Source organism: Macrosteles quadrilineatus, unplaced genomic scaffold, assembly GCF_028750875.1.
Source record: "Macrosteles quadrilineatus isolate MER2022 unplaced genomic scaffold, UCM_ALF_1.0 Scaffold_5__1_contigs__length_97177068, whole genome shotgun sequence".
NCBI classification, from domain to species: Eukaryota; Metazoa; Arthropoda; class Insecta; order Hemiptera; family Cicadellidae; genus Macrosteles; species Macrosteles quadrilineatus.
The window spans coordinates 57,205,010-57,226,208 of NW_026542598.1; the positions used below are offsets into that span (position 1 = coordinate 57,205,010).

General features: G+C 35.0%; 1 protein-coding gene across 1 annotated transcript; it reads right to left on the reverse strand.

Moving 5' to 3' along the window:
* Nucleotides 1–1,067: 1,067 nt before the first annotated feature.
* Nucleotides 1,068–20,312, reverse strand: LOC128995027 (selenoprotein F-like). Its single transcript, XM_054419896.1, has 5 exons — nt 20,044–20,312; nt 8,172–8,290; nt 7,717–7,832; nt 5,910–6,019; nt 1,068–1,284 (listed from the first exon to the last, which is right to left on the reverse strand). The coding sequence occupies exons 1-5, from the start codon at nt 20,113–20,115 to the stop codon at nt 1,180–1,182; spliced, it is 522 nt and encodes a 173-aa protein (XP_054275871.1). The 5' UTR covers nt 20,116–20,312; the 3' UTR covers nt 1,068–1,179.
* Nucleotides 20,313–21,199: the final 887 nt, after the last annotated feature.

A 21,199-nucleotide genomic window follows, 5' to 3' on the forward strand; every position in this document is an offset into this window, starting at 1 on the left:
CCCGATCACCTACCTATAACCTACACTTTACCTTCCTAATCTAACCTTACTTCAAAACACTTAATGTAGTCACGAATACTCATAAACCCCAACCTACCTCCCCACATGCCTAAATTAGATCAGTGTTCAATCTGCGTTTTATCAATAAGCGTAATAACTTACTGTACCGTCGATGTAATTCAACATAATATAACCTATGAGGTATTATCGGATTAAATACCGATTTCGATGCGGTTCGATATATCGCTTATTAAATCCTGATTTCTAACATTGGCTGTTTCTAATCAGCTGGCAACACAAATAGGTTCCCAAGAAAGTAGTCACCGGTCCGTATCCCTCCGCTCCTTGTTTATGCTCCGCTCATTGAGAAAGTAGTTCCGTATATTTTCTCGATTTTCAGTGAATTCCGCGCCTTAAAAAAAAGTTTTAACGGCATTTTCTTGTATATTTAAATCATAGGAATGGTTTAAAAACGTTTAAAAGAAAAGTATAGAAAGTTCAGAAATACCTAATGATTCTCTTGTTTACATTTTGCTTGTAAACAAAAAAACTGTCATAGCTACTTTAGTCCCATAAGCCTAATGTTAAAAATTTGAAATTTTAAGTTCGTTTTAAATTGCATTAGCATTATCTAATTGAAATTTGTTTGTTTACAAACCATCTCATTATTAATCTAAGTAGTCTTGTTAAGTTTGGCTGAAATGTGTTCAGCAGTTATTGAGTGATGGTGTTATATTGTTTGCATTGAAGTTGATCCCAAAGAGCTTCGCTCGCTTCGCTCGCTCCGCTCAATTAATAATCTTACTTCCCTAAAGTATTGCCTTAAGTGTCTCTTGTGTTTTCCTATTAATGTTTATTGTAGGTAGCAGTGGTTTAGTCGTTAATTTTCCAGTGCAGGAACGCCCACCAATATTGTAGCATAAACACTTTGTCTATCAAGATGTAGGTTCTTTTGAAAAAGCAGAGCAAGTACGCCGTTCCCACCCCTATACCACTGATGGGCAGCTATTTTAATAGTTAAAACATTATACCAGAGCTAAGCTTAATACGTATGAACAATTAACAATGAGCAAGTCACTTTGTATAAGATTTATTTAAATGATAAAAAATTAAATTCAATACGCTAATGTTTGATCACACATGAACTTCTTACAAATACCTATAGTGAGTAAATTTTGATCATACTAGATTTGTGAATAAGTAATCCTCATTTTCTGCTGGTTCTAAATGAGTATTCAGAAACTCTTCAATTGAATCGGTATTCCATCTTTCTATTGCAAGTACCTGAAAAAACAAAGAAACAGATTATCTAAAGATCAAATCTATTATTTATCAACTACCATTTTATACGATACCTAAGAAACATTTAAAAGGAGAAACAGAATGAATACAAAAAAATTAGATAGAAAAATAATTGAAATTATCTACTTATATATCATTCAGTTTTAAAAATCTTTGTACAAATAAATCTATAGTTCTACTGGACCGATTTTATTAATTAATGGACTGTTGGAAAGCTTAATTTGTGTAGATTTGCAAATAATTATGAAAGTTTGTTTTGTTATGATTTATGGTAAAAAACATGTTTTCCATAAGAAATACATTGAAAACGGCGTTTTTCACACTTTTTATTTGGGTGCGAATTTTGGCTGCCTTTTTTAATATTTCCAAGAAATGCATAGTAGTAATTTGTGGTAAATTTCATTCTCTTTCAGAATATCACATCCACTTTGGTCGATTTCCCCTCCATTTAAATTTATTGGCAATAAGCTAAGTGATTTCCAAATTTAAAGAGGTGAGAAAATACTGAATTAGATATATATTAGTTAAACTTTGTACAACTAAATCTAGACTTCTACCGGACCGATTTTTTTACTTGAAAAGCCTAATTCAAGTAGATTTGCAAATAATTATGAAAGTTTGATTTTATTACATATTTGAGGTGAAAAAATAAAAATAAACAATAATACATTTAAAACACCTTTTTTTCCAAGTTTATATTTGTAGCCAACTTTAGGCTGCCTTTATTTAGTTATTTACAAAAACGTAAGGAACCTCCCAATTTATAGTGGTGAGAAAATACTGATTAAAGATGTTGTTAAACTTTGTACAAATAAATCTACAGTTCTACTGAACCGATTTTATTAATTAATAGGTCATTGAAAAGCCTAAGATTTGCAAACAATTATGAAAGTTTGATTTTTTTAACATTAAATAGGTGAACCCCGGTAAAGTCGACAGTTACTATTGAGGTTGCAAGCAAGATAGTTTGACTACAAATTGATGATAAATAACTCATTTTTTTTAATAATTTGGTTGCGTGATTTAGCAGTGTGCTTTAGGTACGTCCGATCTTAAAAATGAATAATTAAAATGGAAGCTGGTATTTCACTGATGGTTCTTAGGTCAAAACAAATAGAATAACATAATTAGAAATGAGTAAATATAATTAAAACTAAACTCCACATCCTTGATATAATCAAATTTATGTTTTCTGATTGAGCGATACAGTATCTTTAACTTAACTGATTAAAACTATCAATATCTCAAGTGAAAGCCTTTGAAGTATTTTAAGACCAAGACATATAAAATAACTTAAATAAAAATAGAGTTAAATATCATTAACTGCAGATAAGTACTAAAACAATTATAATTATTGTTGATTCGTGATTCAGCAGTGTGCCTTTAAAAGGATTAGTAAGATTGGAATCTTAATAATCAATCGCTCAAATGAAAGCTGGTTTAGACAAAAAATATAGGGTAACTGCTGGAATACATCTTTAATTGAAGTACAAAAGAAAAAAAAAGAAAATTTATATTTTTTTGTTCAGTAATACGTTAGATAAATTAATGATGATGCTTGATGACAAATATGTGCTTGCATAGCTTTATTTTAAGACCAAAATTATGAATTTTGGGCGGGTAGAAGAGCCAAACGAAGTTGAAAAAAACCAAATTTAACTCCTATAAGAAATTTACAGGGACGCATTTTGTGCATAGCTCAAAATATATGTCAAAATGAATGCCGATGCATGATGGCAAATCTGTGGTGCGTCCATACCTTTAGTTTAAGGCCAAAATTATAAAAACTGGTCGGGAGAAGAGCTAACCCGACTCGGAAATGAAAAACCAATAATTTTTATAGATGGCAATACAGTAGAGTCCCGCAAACTCGGCACTCGATAACCCGGCAGTCTGGATAACTCTGCCATCACCTGGCTCAGAAAGTTAGTGATTTTTTGAGTCCGAGTTAAATATGAACTCAAGCCAGCTCAAGTCAAATCATTCGCAACTCGTACCAAGGATTTGTTGTACCATATCTGATGACTTAATACTCAAATCAAATCAAAACATCTTTATTATCCTTACATGTACATATAAATAAATTCTTTTCCTAACTTGTAATATAAATATAAATAAAAATGGTGGTTAAAAAAGCTTAAAAATTGTACTGTCCTTATTTTTTACCCCAGTTCCCAAAAACCCGGCATTTCACAAACTCGGCACCCTTCCAGTCAACATTACGCCGAGTTTGCGGAACTCTACTGTAATTGGTTTACCAGTAAGCATAATCATACGAAACATGTATTACTAATTTAACAGCTTATTGTTATATTGTTATTTAATTCATTTTTCATTTCATTGATTAAATGTTGTTGTTAACAATTTGCATTTGTGTTTAAGAAAGTGTGTTCCTTATGTTAAGTGTATGATTCTAATGTTATGTGCTTAATATGTACCATTGGCATTAATATTAGTGAGTAAAGTGGTGTATGGATTTCATAACCATTATTTTACTAGAGACCGTTGTATTTAACCACAGCGGGCTCTGTTGCTAGTCACTATATAAATATACTTTTTGCCATATTGCTCCAAAAACAGCTGTTTTTAATACATGACGATTGTGGTTCTAAAGTAGCTATTTTACTCCATAGGGAGCTGTCATAAACTTAGTTGCAAACTTTGATTATAAGCAATCGCATGTATTGAAATCACGTATCGACTGATTTAATCAGCTTAAGCTTATTGTTGCATTCTTGTCAATAGTTTGACAAATCGATAGTATAATGTACACTAAAACAATCATAAAATACAAACTGATTGAATCGCTTACTTAACAGCTACTTAATTGAATTAGCAAAATTGAAAACAAGTTGGAAGTGGTTTTGAGAGGTTATCTTTACATGAGTTTCTATTTTCTAACTTAGTTTGTTAAATGATGCTGCAATGTAACAAAAAATACAGTTTATCACATAGGCAAAAAGTGTCTTTTCAACCCTCGACCCCTTGAGCTTGGGTGGAAAAGAGCCACTTTACACCCTAGTGATGAAATATACTATTTCGTCATACTGCAGCAAAAACAACTGTTTTCAATAAATACGTTGTGGGTTTGTAATATCTCTTTTTCTCCTTAGGGAATCAAATCAGCTACATTTTGCTCACTCGTAAACTTTAATTGTAAACAATCGGATGTATAGTAAGTATGTATCGATTGTAACTAATAAATTACAGCTCATTGATACATTTGTGTGGACATTCTACATGTACATTCTAATTTGTTCATGAAGTTGGGGAACCAGTTTATTTCACTTACAGCCCATCAAATTCAAGAACACATTTTTATTTCCAACTGTTTAGTTGTATATTGATCTTATACTAATTTAAGTAAATAACTTCTTGATCAGCATTGTTCGTGCTATTGAATTTACTTTCCACTAATTTAAGTACAAAGAAATCTATACTTATTTAATACGCAAGCAGGTTTTTTGTGACAATTACTCCTCCGAAACTACTGAACTGATTTACATGTTCTTGGTGTCATTGGAAAGAGCGTAACGTGAAGTTGTGCAGGAAACTTTCTTTTTAGGGAAATAATTAGAGGGTGAGGCCCTGGGGGCCTTTAAAGTTTCGTATTTCTCCATAAGATTAACATGGGAAACAAATATTGTTATGAAACTCCAGCTGTTGTCAGAAATTAAAAGTGAGAAGAAGAACATATGTTAATTGTAAACATTCAATAAGTTTGCTAATTTAACAGTTAGTTTGCCACAAACATTTACTTACTCGGTTGAAATGAAATAGTTACTATTTGAATTTGGGTCGGCGTAATTATTACAATGGGAAAAAACGAGAGAGCCTGGATAAATTGATATACTAAAAAGAAAACTGAATTAACACTGTGCTGCATTTCTTAGTAATCATTGAAAGAGACGATTTGCAAACTATGGAAACATAGGAAAGTCATAGAATACCACCAAGGGGAAGAAATAGAAATAATGTGTGTTATAAACACTAAAAAACAAAATCAGCTTTTGAAAAATGATAAGATATTTACAAGAAATGTTGATTATATCGATCTGTTATGTACATCTTGAGTATTCCATAATCTTTGAGTCGAATCTTTTATAGTCATAAAAAATATGACTGTTATTCGTTTTAAAATAAAGCCTGTAATACTTAGCAGTTGCTCGATTTCGAGCAACAGGGACACTAGTTGTCCTAAATAGGGACTACACTAAGTGGTCTTTTGTTTGGAAGTGTCAACAAAAGTGGAACAATGCAGGTACAAAGAAAGTAAAACAAAACTCCTCATGCTATTGGCATTCATACAAGAAAATTAAAAATTTCTCTTTCTTTCTTGGGGGTTTGTGTGTAAGGTGTGCAAAGTGTTTGTGTTGAGTGTCTATAAATAGTTATAAATTGCAATTAAAATTTTCCATCATCAGTTATTGCCTTGTGATTTAAGAAAATATAAAAGTTGTATCCTAATTTATAATAATTGTACAATACAAGGATGGTTTAAAATTGGATGGAATTGAGGATTGAAGTATAAAATAATAATAAGAGTAGATATCTTAACTAGGAAGCTTCATAGGAACTTGCTCCCTTCATTAACACAATTTCCTTACTTCTTGTACGTTTCCTCCTTTGTCCATCAGTTTGATGATGGGATCGAGCCCACGGACGTAGCGAATGGTCAGATTAGGGAACTTGGCGGGCCGATCACTTTTGACAAAAGCTAAAATAGACAAAAATATGTACTATTAAACTATTAGACAAATATTCACACAAATAAGCTATCCTTAAACTGCACAACAATATCTAGCTATCTCCTCACTGCTGTTTTAATACATGCATTGTGGTGTAAAAGTTGTCTATTTTAATCCTAAGACTGAATACCCCCGACGCAGCAAAACCTGCCGACTAACAAACGAGTACCTAGGTTTGCTGTCACAGTAGGTACAAGGGAACTAATAAAGTGTTTTATAGTAAAATATTAATTGCTTAGTAGGATAAAATAAATAAATTAGCCAAGTTTGATCAAAATATATCCATAAACAAGCAAACTAAAACATTTTACAATATTTTCCATAAGACTAGCATGGGAATTTTAAATTTACAATTGTTTAAATGTTCTCCCTTAATTGTAAAAAAAAAAAACACTTTGATATACTAAATTATTTGTTTTTTTGAGCTCTTTAAAAAGGTCTAGAGAGAAATTGGAAAATTATGTGTTCTAAGGGTCAAAAATGAGAAAAACCAATTTTTAGCCCATAAAATCCCTCGTAAAACCCCGTTCCCATGGTCCGATCATGCTGGTTTGCGAACTCATTCAAGTTTATCCCACCTTACAGATTCAAAACAAATTTCATCAAATTTCGGACAAAAATTACTTAAGTAATCGTGTTCATGGACGTGTGTATATATATATATTATGTAAACTGTAGTGATTAGGGCTACTTTTTTTAAATAATGCATTTGTATATATATATATTTATATATATATATACAGTAGAGTCCTGTTAGTCCGAAATTACCACCAAATATTTTGGATTAAAAGTTTTTTTAAATTTTTTTTTCTCGTTTTTTTTTTGTCTTAGGACGTTAGGCACGAGCCCGGGATTGTTTTTCACATTACTTAAGGCTAGACCTAGTGGCTGTAGCATTATCACTGATAAAATCTATTTGTGATATGGCGGGATTGGAACCCGGGACGAAAATGAAAAATGTTAATAACAGAAATGGTGAAATATATTTACTAAAATACTCTACAAAAAAAGTCTATCTCGCCCCTCCACTACAGAATACTTTGACGAGGTAGGCCTATAGCTGACTGTGTTAAAAGTTTAATAAAAATTTTTTTTTTAATGTTTGAAAAAAGTTTTAAAAATATTAATTTTTATTAAATTAAAAAAATTAAAATTAAAATATTTTTTTGTTTCGGATTAAGCGGACATTTGAATTACCGAAGTTCTGATTATCGGGACTCCACTGTATATATATATATATATATATATATATACCCTACAGGGTGTCCCACGTAAGGTGTCTCAAATTGATTACGCAAAACGGCTTAACGTACAAGGATGAAATAAAATTATTTTCCATTAAATCGACCTCAAGGAATAACGTGAAACTATTTTTAACTTTTTTCCAATACGTAATTTCCCCATTTTGTTAAATGATTGGATTTAACCTAACCTAAAAACTCGTTGTACAGTGTTGAATTGTTGTTGTGTAGGAATTGAATGACTGATTATTTGTATGATTTATAGTACAACTGTAGGAAAAATATAATGTGTAGCCCGAGTGCAAACTGCCTTTGCTGCACTCGAAAAACTTTCCACTCTCGCATACGGCTTGTGCGTAAACATTTCTCTTGTGTGCAGCAAAGTGCCACTTCGCCCACTAGTTACACAAATAACTATTTTCTACCTTGAATTTGTGGGTATGCTCCGAATTTGCATGTGCATACTTCCAGCCGGGCTTTCGCATATCGCTTTATTGACGGAGTGGGCTCGTCTTTGTTACAGCACTCATTGCAGTGATCTCTAAAAAGATTAAATGATTTTTTAAATAATTAACTAAACATTTTACAATAGGCATGCACTTAAGTTTTTTTTTTATAAAATTGCTCAATATTTCAATCATTAATGAAACACTTTTAGTATTCATCCAGTGAAGCTAAAATATACTGTTTAAAACCTAGTAGTGAGTGACAATTGAGTTAGCCTACTGTAGAAGATTGTGTAAACAAGCTTCATAAACTTTAAATTTTTTTAATCAGTTTTAGGCATATTAATTAATTTAAATGTTAGCCTACATGAAATAAAAATTTATAATATTCTAACACACAATAAAACTGCAACCAAAACCAAGACATTACTTACTGAATTATATCGAGGTCAAACTTCTTTAGGCTGTCACATGAAGAACACAGCAAATTTGCTCTATTAAAGCCAAGATTCCAACAGTCATCTACTGAAAATGATGCTACTGCTTCCTGAACCTAAAAATGGGATGTTATTAGTAGCATAACATGTCTAGGCATTGTACAGTAGGCCTATAATTCTTTGGTGTCCACATTCTTTGTTGTGGCATTTGAATAAATTACAAAACTGTTTAAGAGGAAGTGGTTTATCCTTCAAATGCTTCTGGATATACCGGGAATCAAACCCTTCCCTCTCACACTGAATTGCAAGACGCTATCCAATATATAGACCGGTGTTGCCGCTTTCATTTCCTAACAAGTCACTCAACTAGTGATTGCCAACTCACTTCTCAACTGTTAGATTTCCAAAATACCAAATCATGTTGAAGGGTTAGAGTAGGAAATTTTCATTGTTTTATGAGGTTACAGGTTTTATTCGGTCTAGCTGCTGTACCCATGCTTTGCAACAGGGAAAACTAAAATAAATAAAAGTGTTGCCATCTGTTGGTAAACCTTTTAATGCTATTGAACATAATAGAACCCAACTTGTTGGTTTAGGCTATTTGAAACAGCTGTCAATGATAGGCCTATCTTCTAAATATATAAAAGGCAAAGCCCTCACTGACTGACTCACTCACTCACTCATCACTAATTCTCCCACTTCCCATTTACCTAGGAGGCAGAATTTCGGTATACCGATTCTTTGGGCATTAAATAGGAAAACTAAGTAGTTTTTATTCTGATCGGGCTTTCGGGCTCCGCCCCAGTGGCTCTGGACTTTCCCATGTTAACCTTATGATTTTTCATATTTAAAAGGAATTAACGAATCTTAACAGCTGTTTTAGCGAATTTCCTTATAGGGAAGTAGCTATTACCGTAGGTGGCACGGTAAGACCTAGACCTGGGACCGATTTACTTTTTCATTTTGATGTCCCCAGAGGCCAAAAACACCATTCGTTCAAATTTTTATATATGTATATATATATATATATATATATATAGACTTATATATATATACGTCCGTGAACGCGATAACTTGAGTAATTTTTGTCCGATTTTGATGAAATTTGGTTTAAAGGTGTAAAGCGGGATAAACTTGAATGAGTTCGCGAACCAGCACGATCAGACCATGGGAACGGGGCTTTACGGGGGGTTTTATGGGGTAAAAATTGGTTTTTCTCACTTTTGACCCTCAAAACACCAAATTTCCCGATTTCTCTTTAGACCTTTTTAAAGAGCTTAAAAAAACAAATAATTTAGTATATAAAAGTATTTTTGTTCAATTATTAGTAACGGAGAAAATTATAAAAAAATTGTAAATTTAAAATTCCCATGTTATTCTTATGGAGAATCTTGTCAAATGTTGTAGTTTGCTTGTTTATGGATATATTTTGATCAAACTTGGCAAATTTATTTATTTTGTACTAAGCTATCAATATTTTACTCAAAAACACACTTTATTAGTTTCCTTGTAGCAGCAAACCTAGGTACTCGTTAAACCTAATGTTATTAAAATAAAACTGAAAATCAATTCAGACAAATGGAAATTCGCTTAGTCGGCAGGTTTGCTGCGGCGGGGGTATCAATTAAACAAATTGGTTCTGTTCTATGATGTTAAATAGCATTAAAGTTACAAGGATTACCAACAGGGTGCAGAACTATTATTTTTTTTTTATCTATGACAACACAGCTAATTTGCAAACAAAAGGTGAGTAAGCGTAGCTAACGAACTTCAACCTGGAGGCGAGTTAGCGTAGCAAACGAGCTAACCTGAAGGCAAGTGAGCGCAGCGAACGAGCTCCAACCTAAAGGTGAGTGAGCGTAGCGAACGAACTTCAACCAGGACGTGATTGAGCCATGCGAATACTTGTGAAGTTAAACGGGGCAAAGCCCGCGGGTACAGCTAGTCTATATATAAAGCCAAAAGTACCCATGAACTTTTGAGAAAACTACAAGTCACACCCCCATAAACCATATACTTAAAAGGTTCGTCATGACGAGAAACCTTGCGCAAAATTATCCATTATTTCATATGCCCTATAAGGTCGTAATTGCTTTCCAAAGGGAACTTTCCATTTACCTAATGTTAAAAATACCTCAGCTGTTATTATTTGTTTGTATTACCATTACTATATTCTGCTTTGTTTATTTCAGCTTAACTTAACCAATCAATAGTTTTATTAATACTTATGTAGTAAACGGGGTGGAGCCCGTGGGTAACAGCTAGTTCTTTTTAAATAGTCTTTCAAAAACCCTGACATAGGTACCTTTAAGACAGTCCCAGGGCTAAGCCCTGAAAGTTATCACAAAATTGATGGTGTATAATTGTATAAACCTATTTCATGAAATTCTACATGTATGTACCAAGTATCGTGGCCATTGGTCCAGCATTGTCTAAGTTTATCACTGCAAAACATACGTACAAATATAAGTTAGTACCAACTGTTATGAGAATGACTTAATAAACCAAAAGTATGACTTTTATTCATTCAAAATTACAACCATGTTTTAGTTAAAAACTAATACAATGTTTACAAACAAATCAAATAAAAAACATTATCAGGTGATAATGTTCACATCTCCATATTCTCCCCACTAGCGTCTCATTTTCCTCGTCAGAAACTGATGAGAACCTTTTCTGTGAAGAAGTCCCCTCACACAAAACGCTACATCCCCTCACACAATCCCCGATTGTGGGAGAGCCCCTCACGTCGATTTAAGAAAACTTTAAACTTATTTTATAATTTTTTAAAATTAATTTAAAAAGTTGTAATTATATAATTAAACTGTCATAACCCAACCAAACTCGCTGATAATATAAAAAAGATATAAAGATAAAAATCTAATGAATGTTCCCTCAAAAGAAGAGTGACGTCACGCCCCCCCACTCCTTCCCTAAAGAGGTTCTCATCCGTTCCTGACGAGGAAAATGAGGTGCTATACATTCTCCCCCACTAATTTTTATGGTAGGTATAGCAAATCTTTAGATATGACGGAGGCTTGACATTCCTCTTTGGACGTAGTTCCCACATAGCCGTCTCTGAAGTTGGGGTCTGAGATATTGTTTGTTGAGATTCATTTTGATCTTCATTCTGGCCAATGTCTGAATTCATATTTTCATAATTCTCTCTTTCAGCAGTGTTATCTTCAGGAGGTAGATCACCAGGAGGTAGGCCAGCAGTTGCAAGATGTCTCAAGGATACTTCAGATTCTGATCCATCTCTTCGTCTGACGAGAGCGTACTGTGGATTAGATTCCAAAAGTTGAACTGGCTCCACAAAGTCATCATATTTATTCGATCTTACAAACTTTCTAAGCAGGACAGGCTTAGGAGTGGATAGCCCAGATGGTGAGGAGTCTCTAGTGAGGTAGTTCTTCTGCTATGTATAAAGAATCTTTCGTGTGGTGTGCAATTTGTCACAGTACATAAAAGAGATCTGACTGAGTGAAGAGCCTCCTGTAATACTTCTTTCCATGCAGCTACTGGTAGGTTATGGGTTTTCAAAGCTAATAGGGTGGTTCGCCATATTGTTCCATTAAAGCGTTTAATCTGAGAGTTTTTCCCTCTAGGATTATAAGGTGTCGTATCACTTGTAGCTACTCCATACTTGTGAAGAAAATGTGTCAGTTCACGCGACATAAAAGATGAACCTTTATCTGAATGTACAAATGACGGGGCTCCAAACATAAAGAATAGATCTGAAAAAAATTTAATAATATTTGCTGGACTAATGTCCTTAAAGGGGTAAGCAAATACGAAACCAGAATACTCATCCACCATGTTTAAAAGGTAACGGTTTCTGGTCGTTGATGGAAGAGAGCCCTTAAAATCAATATTTAGACGTTCGAAGAGAGTGGTTGCCTTTATCAATTTTTCTTGAAATTGGTGAAAGAAACCTTGGCTTCACTTCTGCACATGTTTGACCAGCTGACGTCATCCTTTTACTTTCTCCCCCTATACCATAGTATATGGAGAAAGTATTGTTTTCATCAAAAATTTTGAGTTTGAGTTTTGAGTGGATATACCCGTTGTGGGTCCCCCTGGACCCAAAAAAGTAGTTTTCGATGTGATGTCTGTGTATGTGTGTGTGTAGCTAGGGACTACACCTGTGGTCCGATTTCGATGAAATTTGGTGTGTAGGTTTTAATCCATGGTATCTCCAGGCTTTTTTTTTCATTTTTTTGAAATTTTGAATTTTAATGATTTTCCTATAAAAACCCATTAAATAAAAGAAAAATTTGGATTTTGTAAGTGGCACGAATGATTTTGATAAAGATTTAGTATGTTGTAGCCCTTTAAATTTTGAACAAAATGGTATAAATCCCATTTCTGTAAAAATTAGGGTTCAAAAGTTATTGTAACTTATGTTATTTTCTCATAAAAAAGAACATAAAATAACAAAAAAATAAGATTTTTGGAGAAAAGCTGGTTTTGATCAAAATTAGTATGTTATGGTCCTTATAATTAAAAAAAAATAGTACAACACCCCATTATAACAATTTTGGTTGAAAAGTTACTGCAACTTTTGTGATTTTAACTAACTATAAAATATCATATTTACTCTCACCGTTTACCCATGATAAAGGTTGTATCTATATATTAATTTGAAACTGTTTTTCTTTGTCACAGCTATTTTGAGAGAACGGCTGGGCGTAGAAACTCGGTAGAGGTGTCTAAAGAAAGGTCTTGGTCTGTAGATGAGCCATCAAAAGAGAAACATGGTGAATTCCCTTGGGGCTCTGCCCCAGTGGCCTTTAAATTCCCATCCCATGTTATTCTTTCAACATTTTGGTTAATTAATGGAATTGTTCGAATACAAAAATTTGTTTGTTTTGTAAAATATCTTAAATTTCTGTTTTAAAAGTCTTATCAAGTCAAGTTGTTATTTTATTATTTTTTACATTTTAACTTATGCAAGGAGCTGAATGTTAATTGTGTTTATTCCTCAGTAGTGATAGAGATATTGTCTTATTTTATTAGCTTAGTTATTTTAATTACGATGTATTACGTCCCAAGTATGTGTGTGTGTGTGTGAATGTGTCTGTTGCAGCTACGCCGGTGCGCGTCGTCGGCGCCTCGCCGCAGGTCCGAGCTGTAGGTCCAGGATAGCGGACCTGCACAGCGTCGCCACAGTCACCCCTCCCCCGCCCACTCCTCTCCCTACTGATAACGCCCAGATCCTTATCAACAACCTCGCTCCCTTTGCCAAACAATTCAAAGCTGCTCACATCAATGCTCAATCCCTCACAAAACATATTGACGAAGTCAGAGCAATATTTGGGACTCAAAATTTTGAAATCATTACAGTTTCAGAGACTTGGTTGAAGCCGAGTATTTCACCTGGGTTGATCGCACTGCCTGGTTGTTCAGTTTTCAGAAACGATCGTTTAGGAAAAACAGGTGGTGGCGTTGCCGTTTATATGAAAGACGGTTTGCAAGCCAGGCAGTTGTACGAGTCCCCGAGTGAGTACTCTGCTAATCCTGAATTTATTTTTTTGGAAATTCGTTTGTCTGGTTCGGATGCTCTTCTCCTGGGGACATGTTACCGTCCTCCAGGAGTGGGGCATTTGGCCGACTTTGAAAATACTCTCTTGCGCCTCATGCCAGGCTACAGTCGTGTCTTGATCATGGGTGACTTTAACTGTGACTTACTCAAACCTGGACGTTACGATTGCCGACAATTGACAAACATGTTTGACTCTTGCAACTTGGCGATACTACCACTGGACCCAACCCATCACACTGCTGAAGCTGATACATTACTAGACCTTATTATTCTAAGTGATCCCGAATTTTCAGTTCACCATGGCCAGCTTCCAGTCCCTGCCATTTCTCGACATGACCTTAGATTTTGGAAATTTTAACGAAGCAAATTTTTTGTCTGATGTAAATTTATCGCCTTGGCACTCCATACATACCCTGGAGTCAGTTGATGATATGGTCGATTCACTTAATGAAACCATTTTAAAATTATATGACAAACACGCTCCAATTGTCAACCGTAGGGTTAGTAAAAGTTGCCCCGTTCCTTGGATTAATGATGACATAATTGGTTTAATGGCTCGGCGGGACTCAGTCCATCGCAGAGCCAAAAGAACTAGGGATCAAGGGCTCATGGCCCAATATCGCCAGCTTAGAAATCAAGTAAAACAACATTTACGCAATGCTCGACTCCAATTTTTTAATAGATTGTTTTCTGAAGGAAAGCAATCCTCTGCTATTTGCTGGCGTAATCTAAAACGTTTTGGCTTTGGGAAGCAAGTTAACATTGTCCCCATATCAATTCCGTTGAACGATTTAAATGATTATTTTTTAACAGTTTCATCACAGGCAAACGGTACAATAGTTCAGAACCATTTAACAGAGTTACGCCATTTGCCAAATTCCATCACTCAATTTAACTTCAAGCCAATATTGCAAATCGATGTTTTGAAGGCTATAAGGTGGTTAATGTCTGAAGCCACTGGTTCTGACAGAATCCCAATTTCTTTAATTAAACATATCTTGTTTGCTCTCCTCCCAACATTAACTTTCATATTTAATACTTCACTAAGATCAGGTATTTTCCCAGAAAAGTGGAAGTCTGCGCTTGTCCGTCCCTTGAATAAAATCTCATCCCCATCGCTTCCGCAAGACTACAGACCAATTAGCATTCTTCCCGCTCTTTCTAAGGCACTAGAAAGAGTCATTCACTCCCAAGTTTCTGACTTCTTGGTACAAAACAACATCCTCAATAGCTTTCAATCAGGTTTTCGTAAATCTTACAGTACTGAAACGGCAATGCTTCATGTAACTGATGACATACGATTTGCTATGGATCATAGCCAATGTACTATCTTAACATTATTTGACTTCAGTAAAGCCTTCGATACCGTAAACCATATCATTCTTCTAGCCAAACTCAAACTGTTAGGTTTCTCTGATAATTCATTAAAATGGATGAGATCATATCTTAAGAGCCGAAAGCAGTGTGTTTCTCATGACAACTTGACGTCCGACTGGAGACATGTTCCCTGCGGAGTTCCCCAGGGTTCAATTCTTGGTCCTCTGCTTTTCACCATTTACATCAATGACATCAGTACAGTTCTACACCACGCAAAGTTTCATTTGTACGCTGACGACTTGCAAATCTATTCTCATTTTAAAGTGAGCGATGCAAATGAAACTATAAACATGATGAATCACGACATCAACATAATTGTTCAATGGGCAGAAAAGAACGGACTTAGACTCAATCCTGACAAAACAAAGCCAATCATCATAGGTCACTCACGGTTACTCAACAAAGTGGACTTAGACATTTTACCAAAAATCACTGTAAACGGAACCACTTTGCAATACCAGGACAAAGTAAAAAGTCTTGGTTTGACTCTAAACCGCACACATTGGACTGGACTGACGCGGTGGTAAGCACTTGTAGAAGAGTGTTTGCCGCTGTTCACACACTGAAGAAGATGCAACGACTTCTACCTTTTCACATTAAACTCTTACTGGTCAAATCACTCGTGTTTCCACACCTCAACTACTGCAACACCGTGGTTAATGATATGACTGTGGCTTTGGCAACAAAATTACAACGTGTACAAAATTATTGTGTTCGATTCTTGTTCAATCTTAGGCGTGATGACCATATCACACCCTATTACATTAATGAATCAATTTTGAAATTAGAGGACGTCAGAAAAATACGAATACTTTCCATTACTCATTCAGTCATCAATCTTGGAATTCCAAATTATCTTGCAAAGAATTTTAAATTTTTGAATGGAAGAGGCGCAAGGGATACCCGCTCTGGCTCGTCCACGCTTCGCATTCCTCATCATAGAACAACTGTTTATAACAAATCATTTTAGTAACAGCCTGCCGCCTATGGAACTCCATACCTCTGCCCATCAAATCTAAAGAAAACCGATCCCGACTGATGGTGGCGCTGAAAGAATATTACCTTGACCGGATGGCCGTGGCTTGGCGGGATGGCGTGCGTTAGGCCTAGATGCAGCAGAGGGTGTATGTGTGTAAGACTGGATGTTAGGGAAAATGAATAGATTTATGCTATTATATTACTAGCTATGTTACAAACTTAATTGTATTTTTTGTTATTCTTTTGTTGTTATTATTAGTTTTTTAGAGGTTAACTGTAAGAAAGGACCATGTGGTCCTAAGTTCGCCTCAATAAAGAAGCATTTTCATTTCATTTCATTTTTAATTTCATTTCATTTCATTCTTATGGAGGAAAACGGGGTTTTTTTCACAGCTAATTTGACAGAACGGCTGGGCGTAGAAACTTGGTAGGCGTCTCTAAAGAAAGGTCTTTGTCTGTAGATGAGCCATCAAAAGAGGAAAGAGGTAAATTCCCTTGGGGCTCTGCCCCAGAAGCCTTTAAAGTTGCCTCTTCAGATTTGTTTACATTACGACCATATGCATAATTCTACACTACTTTTTAATGCAACAGCTGTTAATATTTAAATTGTGATTTATTGAATTTGTCAAAATGAAGTAGGTACAGTATTTGCAATGGATTTTTCTGATTTTAAAATTGATTTTTTTCTGCATCGTGTCATGTTTTGCAATATTATGTTCTTATTACCAAATCAGTGGAAAATCCTAATATCACAGTAACTTTTAAAAATATTTCTTATGGAGTTCACTTATATCTATATTGTATGGGTTGGTTTCTGCCTTTTTTACCACTTATTGGAGATTGTACGTAGGTGATATTCTTTGGCATATTGCATTTGTAGACGAAACTTGGGTTGGTGTAATTATTACAATGGAAGAGAGCGAGAAATCCTGGACAATTTGATATAGGCTAAAAATAAAACTAAATTAACACTGTGCTACATTTCTTGAGCAATCATTGAAATAACCGATTTGCAAACAATGGAAACATAGAAAAAGTCATAGAACACAACAAAGTAGAAGAAATAAAAATAATGTTTTTTTTACACTAAACGAATTCGAGCAACAGGTACACTAGTTGACAAACTTATGGGAGAAAGTATGTGTCATAATGCTGATACCGTTTATTTACATAATCCAGAGTGTAGTTTAGATTTTTAGTACTAATCTAATGAAACATTCGAGTGACTCCCGAAGGGGAAAAAGAGGTGCAGTTCAAACAACTTAGCATTGTCCCAGCGAACTGCACATGTCCGAGAGAGTGTCAGTGTATCTGCTTTTACATTCTCCCTACCAGGTCGGTACACTATTTCATATTGATAAGGTGTTAGCTCTAGTCGCCATCTCATAACTTTGTCGTTTTAGCGAATTTCCCCTATAGGGAATAAGCTGGCGTCATCCTGTAATCCAGCTACTAGGAGGTCACGAATTGTGGATATTTATAGGCATACACTGTGGATGCGATACTCCCTCGTGTGGATTAACGTCCGCACGAGTGAGTACTACGACTATCCGCAGTACTATCCTGATAATTAGACCAGTTCGTATATACCAAGGAAAAATGCGGTTCGGATTCCACTATAATCTGTAGGTCCCTTAGTTGCCATTAGCTGTTTGGGCTATTAATTAACAGCTGTGTCTAAGGAATGTCGGCCTTAGTCACTAACAAGACTACAAGATCGCGCCACTCATTCTACACTCATCTCCATTCATACTTGGCTTAAAATACCTACTATGTATGGTCGCCATTTCAATGAAAAGTATTAAAGTAAAAGTATTACCGTAGTACTCATGGTAAAACCTGGACCCCGGACCCATTTACTTTTTCGTTTTGAGGTCCCTAGAGACCAAAAACACCATCCGTTCAAATTCATATATATAGCCTATATATGTGTCCGTCAACGCGATAACTTGAGCAAAAATCATCCGATTTTGATGAAATTTGGTACAAAGGTGTAAAGCTACGTTTATTCGAACGAGTTCGCGAACCAGCATGATCGGACTATGGGATCAGGGGTTTATGGGGGGGTTTTATGGGGCAAAAATTGGTAATTCCCGTTTTTGACCCTAAAAACTTAAAATTTAGCACTTTCTTTCCAAACCATTTTGTAGAGCTTAAAAATAAAATAATTAAGTAGGCCTATATTGAATTTTATGTGTCTAATGGTTACAGAAAAAATTCCAAAAAACTGTAAATTTAAAATTCCCATGTTATTCTCATGGAGAATAAGTTTCAAACTGTTGTAGTTTGCTTGTTTATGATCATATTTTGATCAAATTTGGAAAATGTATTCATTTCATACTAAACTATTAACATTTTACAAACGGAACACCTTTTTGCAAATAATGGTGCAAACATTTTTCCACGCTCTCAAATATTAACGGAGTTACGGCTGTTTTAAGTTTTATTTAACTTGCCGGTACTTTGTCTTTTTGACCTAACCTATTTATAAGCCTATGAAATGTTCTCTCCAGATACTTGATATCTTACGGTAAGTAATTAAAGTAGAAGACTCACTTTTTACCAGGAAATAACAGTGCAAAAATGTCTCGGAGGCCACGAATAAACTAAGGTAACTTGAGATAATTTGTCATTTTGATTTCCTTATCTACCTTCTATTCAAGTCTGCTACTGCTGGCCGCATTACAGAATTACGGAACGGACTAACTGTTACTTGTAGAACTATACTGAACCTCAAATGAAAATGAAAATACGAAATTGAAGAGAAGAGAATAAAAATAAGTCAATCAAGTCATTTATTTCTACATGTGCTACAAACATCTAAGAAACAACACGGCACTGAATAACTTATTTCAGAATGATTTTATTTAGGCATGTGTGGAAGGCAAGTCGGGCTTATTCGGATTCGTGACTGTATTAAGTGTTTTGAAGTTAGGTTAGATTAGGAAGGTAAAGTGTAGGTTATAGTGTACTGAGTTGATAATTTATATTACACACAGGCAGTTGTTGTGCAATTAAAATAGTGTGTTAAACACAATGAAATGACGATTTCAGAAATGCTGCAAGCAAATTTTTGCACCGTTATTTTCAGCAAAAAATCTAGTTTCTGGTGATATATAAATCTATATAGGTTCCCATGGTCACGTTCGTCACAATAATTACCGACATTTTAGTATAAACCCAATCAGGCAAATGGAAATTCGCTTAGTCTGCAGGTTTGCTGCGGCGGGGGTAAGTTAGGCCTACCTATTTGATTTTGCTTACGTATGCCTCTTGTCAAAAACAAATGATACAGCTTGCTTATACGTGCATAATCTGAAATCTCTTCCGATAAGAAATGGTTTCTATTTTCTAAGGGCTTCATCAATGGCAACGGCTTCTTTTTCAACAGCCCTAGATTTGTTTGGAGTCTGTGAGAAAAAGGAATTGGCCAATTATCTTGACTTAAAGTTGCTGCCACGGCTATGTCAGATGTGTCAGTCTCTAATACCAGTGGCTCCACTGCTCTTTGTACTGTACGTCAACGACATAAACTCGACCTTGACCAACTGTAAACATCACATGTAGGCTACGCTGACGACTTACAAATCTATGACCATTTTACTGCAAACAACGATCAAATGACTGTGTCAGAAGATTCAATGAAGATATCAACCGAATAGTTACTTAACTTACACTGAGAATCATGGACTGAGACTAAATCAGTTCGGACCATAGATTCTGCTTTGAATGTCATTTCTTGTTTACTGTACATCTTTTGTTAGAATTTTTGCAATTTATAATTTTATTTTATGAACAGAATTTAATCTTCATTCGTTTTATTCATTATCAGCAAGTTTGATTGGTTAGGTTAGGTTATGACAGTAACTGCCGGACGACTAATCCACGTCCGGACTCACCGGTCTCGTATCCTCTGCGTTTTTTTTATTTTTATTGATGGAGTATTCTTAAATGATTTTTTTAACTTACCAAGAAGCCGCTTAATACAATTCCACACAACTGTAGCAGAAGAATTGATTTATTTGTATATCCTAGTGTCATGATTCTGTCAGCCTATCCAACTCTCGTTGAACAATAATCTTTAACTCTAAAATAAAAACAGTCTAATCCTAATTTGTTTGTCTGTCTCCAGTATTTATTTCCTATTGAATAACGGAGCTTCTCGTTCTCGTCCCTTCCTTAACATGAATAATCTAAAGTGAAAATCAGAAACTAGGCCTATTCAAAACTCAAAAGATTGTTAAAATGTTCTTACTTATATACGTGCACTTTTCTTATAGGTTATGTTTATCATAAAAATTTGATCTCTGCATTAGGCAGGCTAAGTTACAAGCTAACAAATTGTTGGTTCACTACCATTGTTTATTATTTGTACATTCTATTTTTATGTATATCTACGCCAGTAGTATTTTTGTTACGGTTGCTTCCATATGAATTATTTTTGTATTATTTTATATTCAATTTGTCTGTTGCCCTCCCTCCATCCCCACCACTTCCACAAATGGGGTTCCACCTAGAAGGATCAAGTCAGGATTTAGGGTTTAGTTGAATGTTTGCGGCAGTGAGTGACCACGATCCAAACCCAGGACATCGGGTGCTGCCTTGGGCCCGAAGTCCATGACGCTACCGACTGAGCCACCGACTCACCTAATACAATCTACATATACTTACAACTTTGCAGCATTGGCAGTAAATATTTTACAAAGCTTTAGAGGCTGGTCAACCAGCAATTCTCTCTAGGAAAACAATGGTCTGCTAGTGCTAGGTGGAATTGGTGAAGCGTTGTTTTGAATCAAGAACACGAACACTTGTTGGTAGTGTTTGGCATATTGAAAAGCTTGTTGAAAAGCGACGGGTAGTCATTAGAGTTTGAATTTTATGAAGTTTAGAGTTTGGTCGGAGCGGACCAGTGTCTCCAATTACGCTCTATGCTTCCCATAATTTTTATCCCTCACCCTCAATCCCTGCTGCAATCTTCTGGTTGTAAATTCTGATTTTGACTCGTTTTTAAGCAGGGCAGGTCCAAGGCGTTTTGTTTAGCACATACAATCACCTACCTTAATTACCTCCTTCGTCACCAAGACCTTCGCTGCCCGGATAGGATTCAAATGATTTATTTGGCCAT

Excerpts from the sequence above, each read along its gene's own strand:
- LOC128995027 (XM_054419896.1), bottom strand. The coding sequence starts at position 20,115 with ATGACACTAGGATATACAAATAAATCAATTCTTCTGCTACAGTTGTGT. Across the intron at positions 8,291-20,043 it reads TTGTATTAAGCGGCTTCTTG|GTTCAGGAAGCAGTAGCATC; the intron begins GTAAGTTAAAAA and ends TCCCATTTTTAG. Across the intron at positions 7,833-8,171 it reads TTTGACCTCGATATAATTCA|AGATCACTGCAATGAGTGCT; the intron begins GTAAGTAATGTC and ends TAATCTTTTTAG.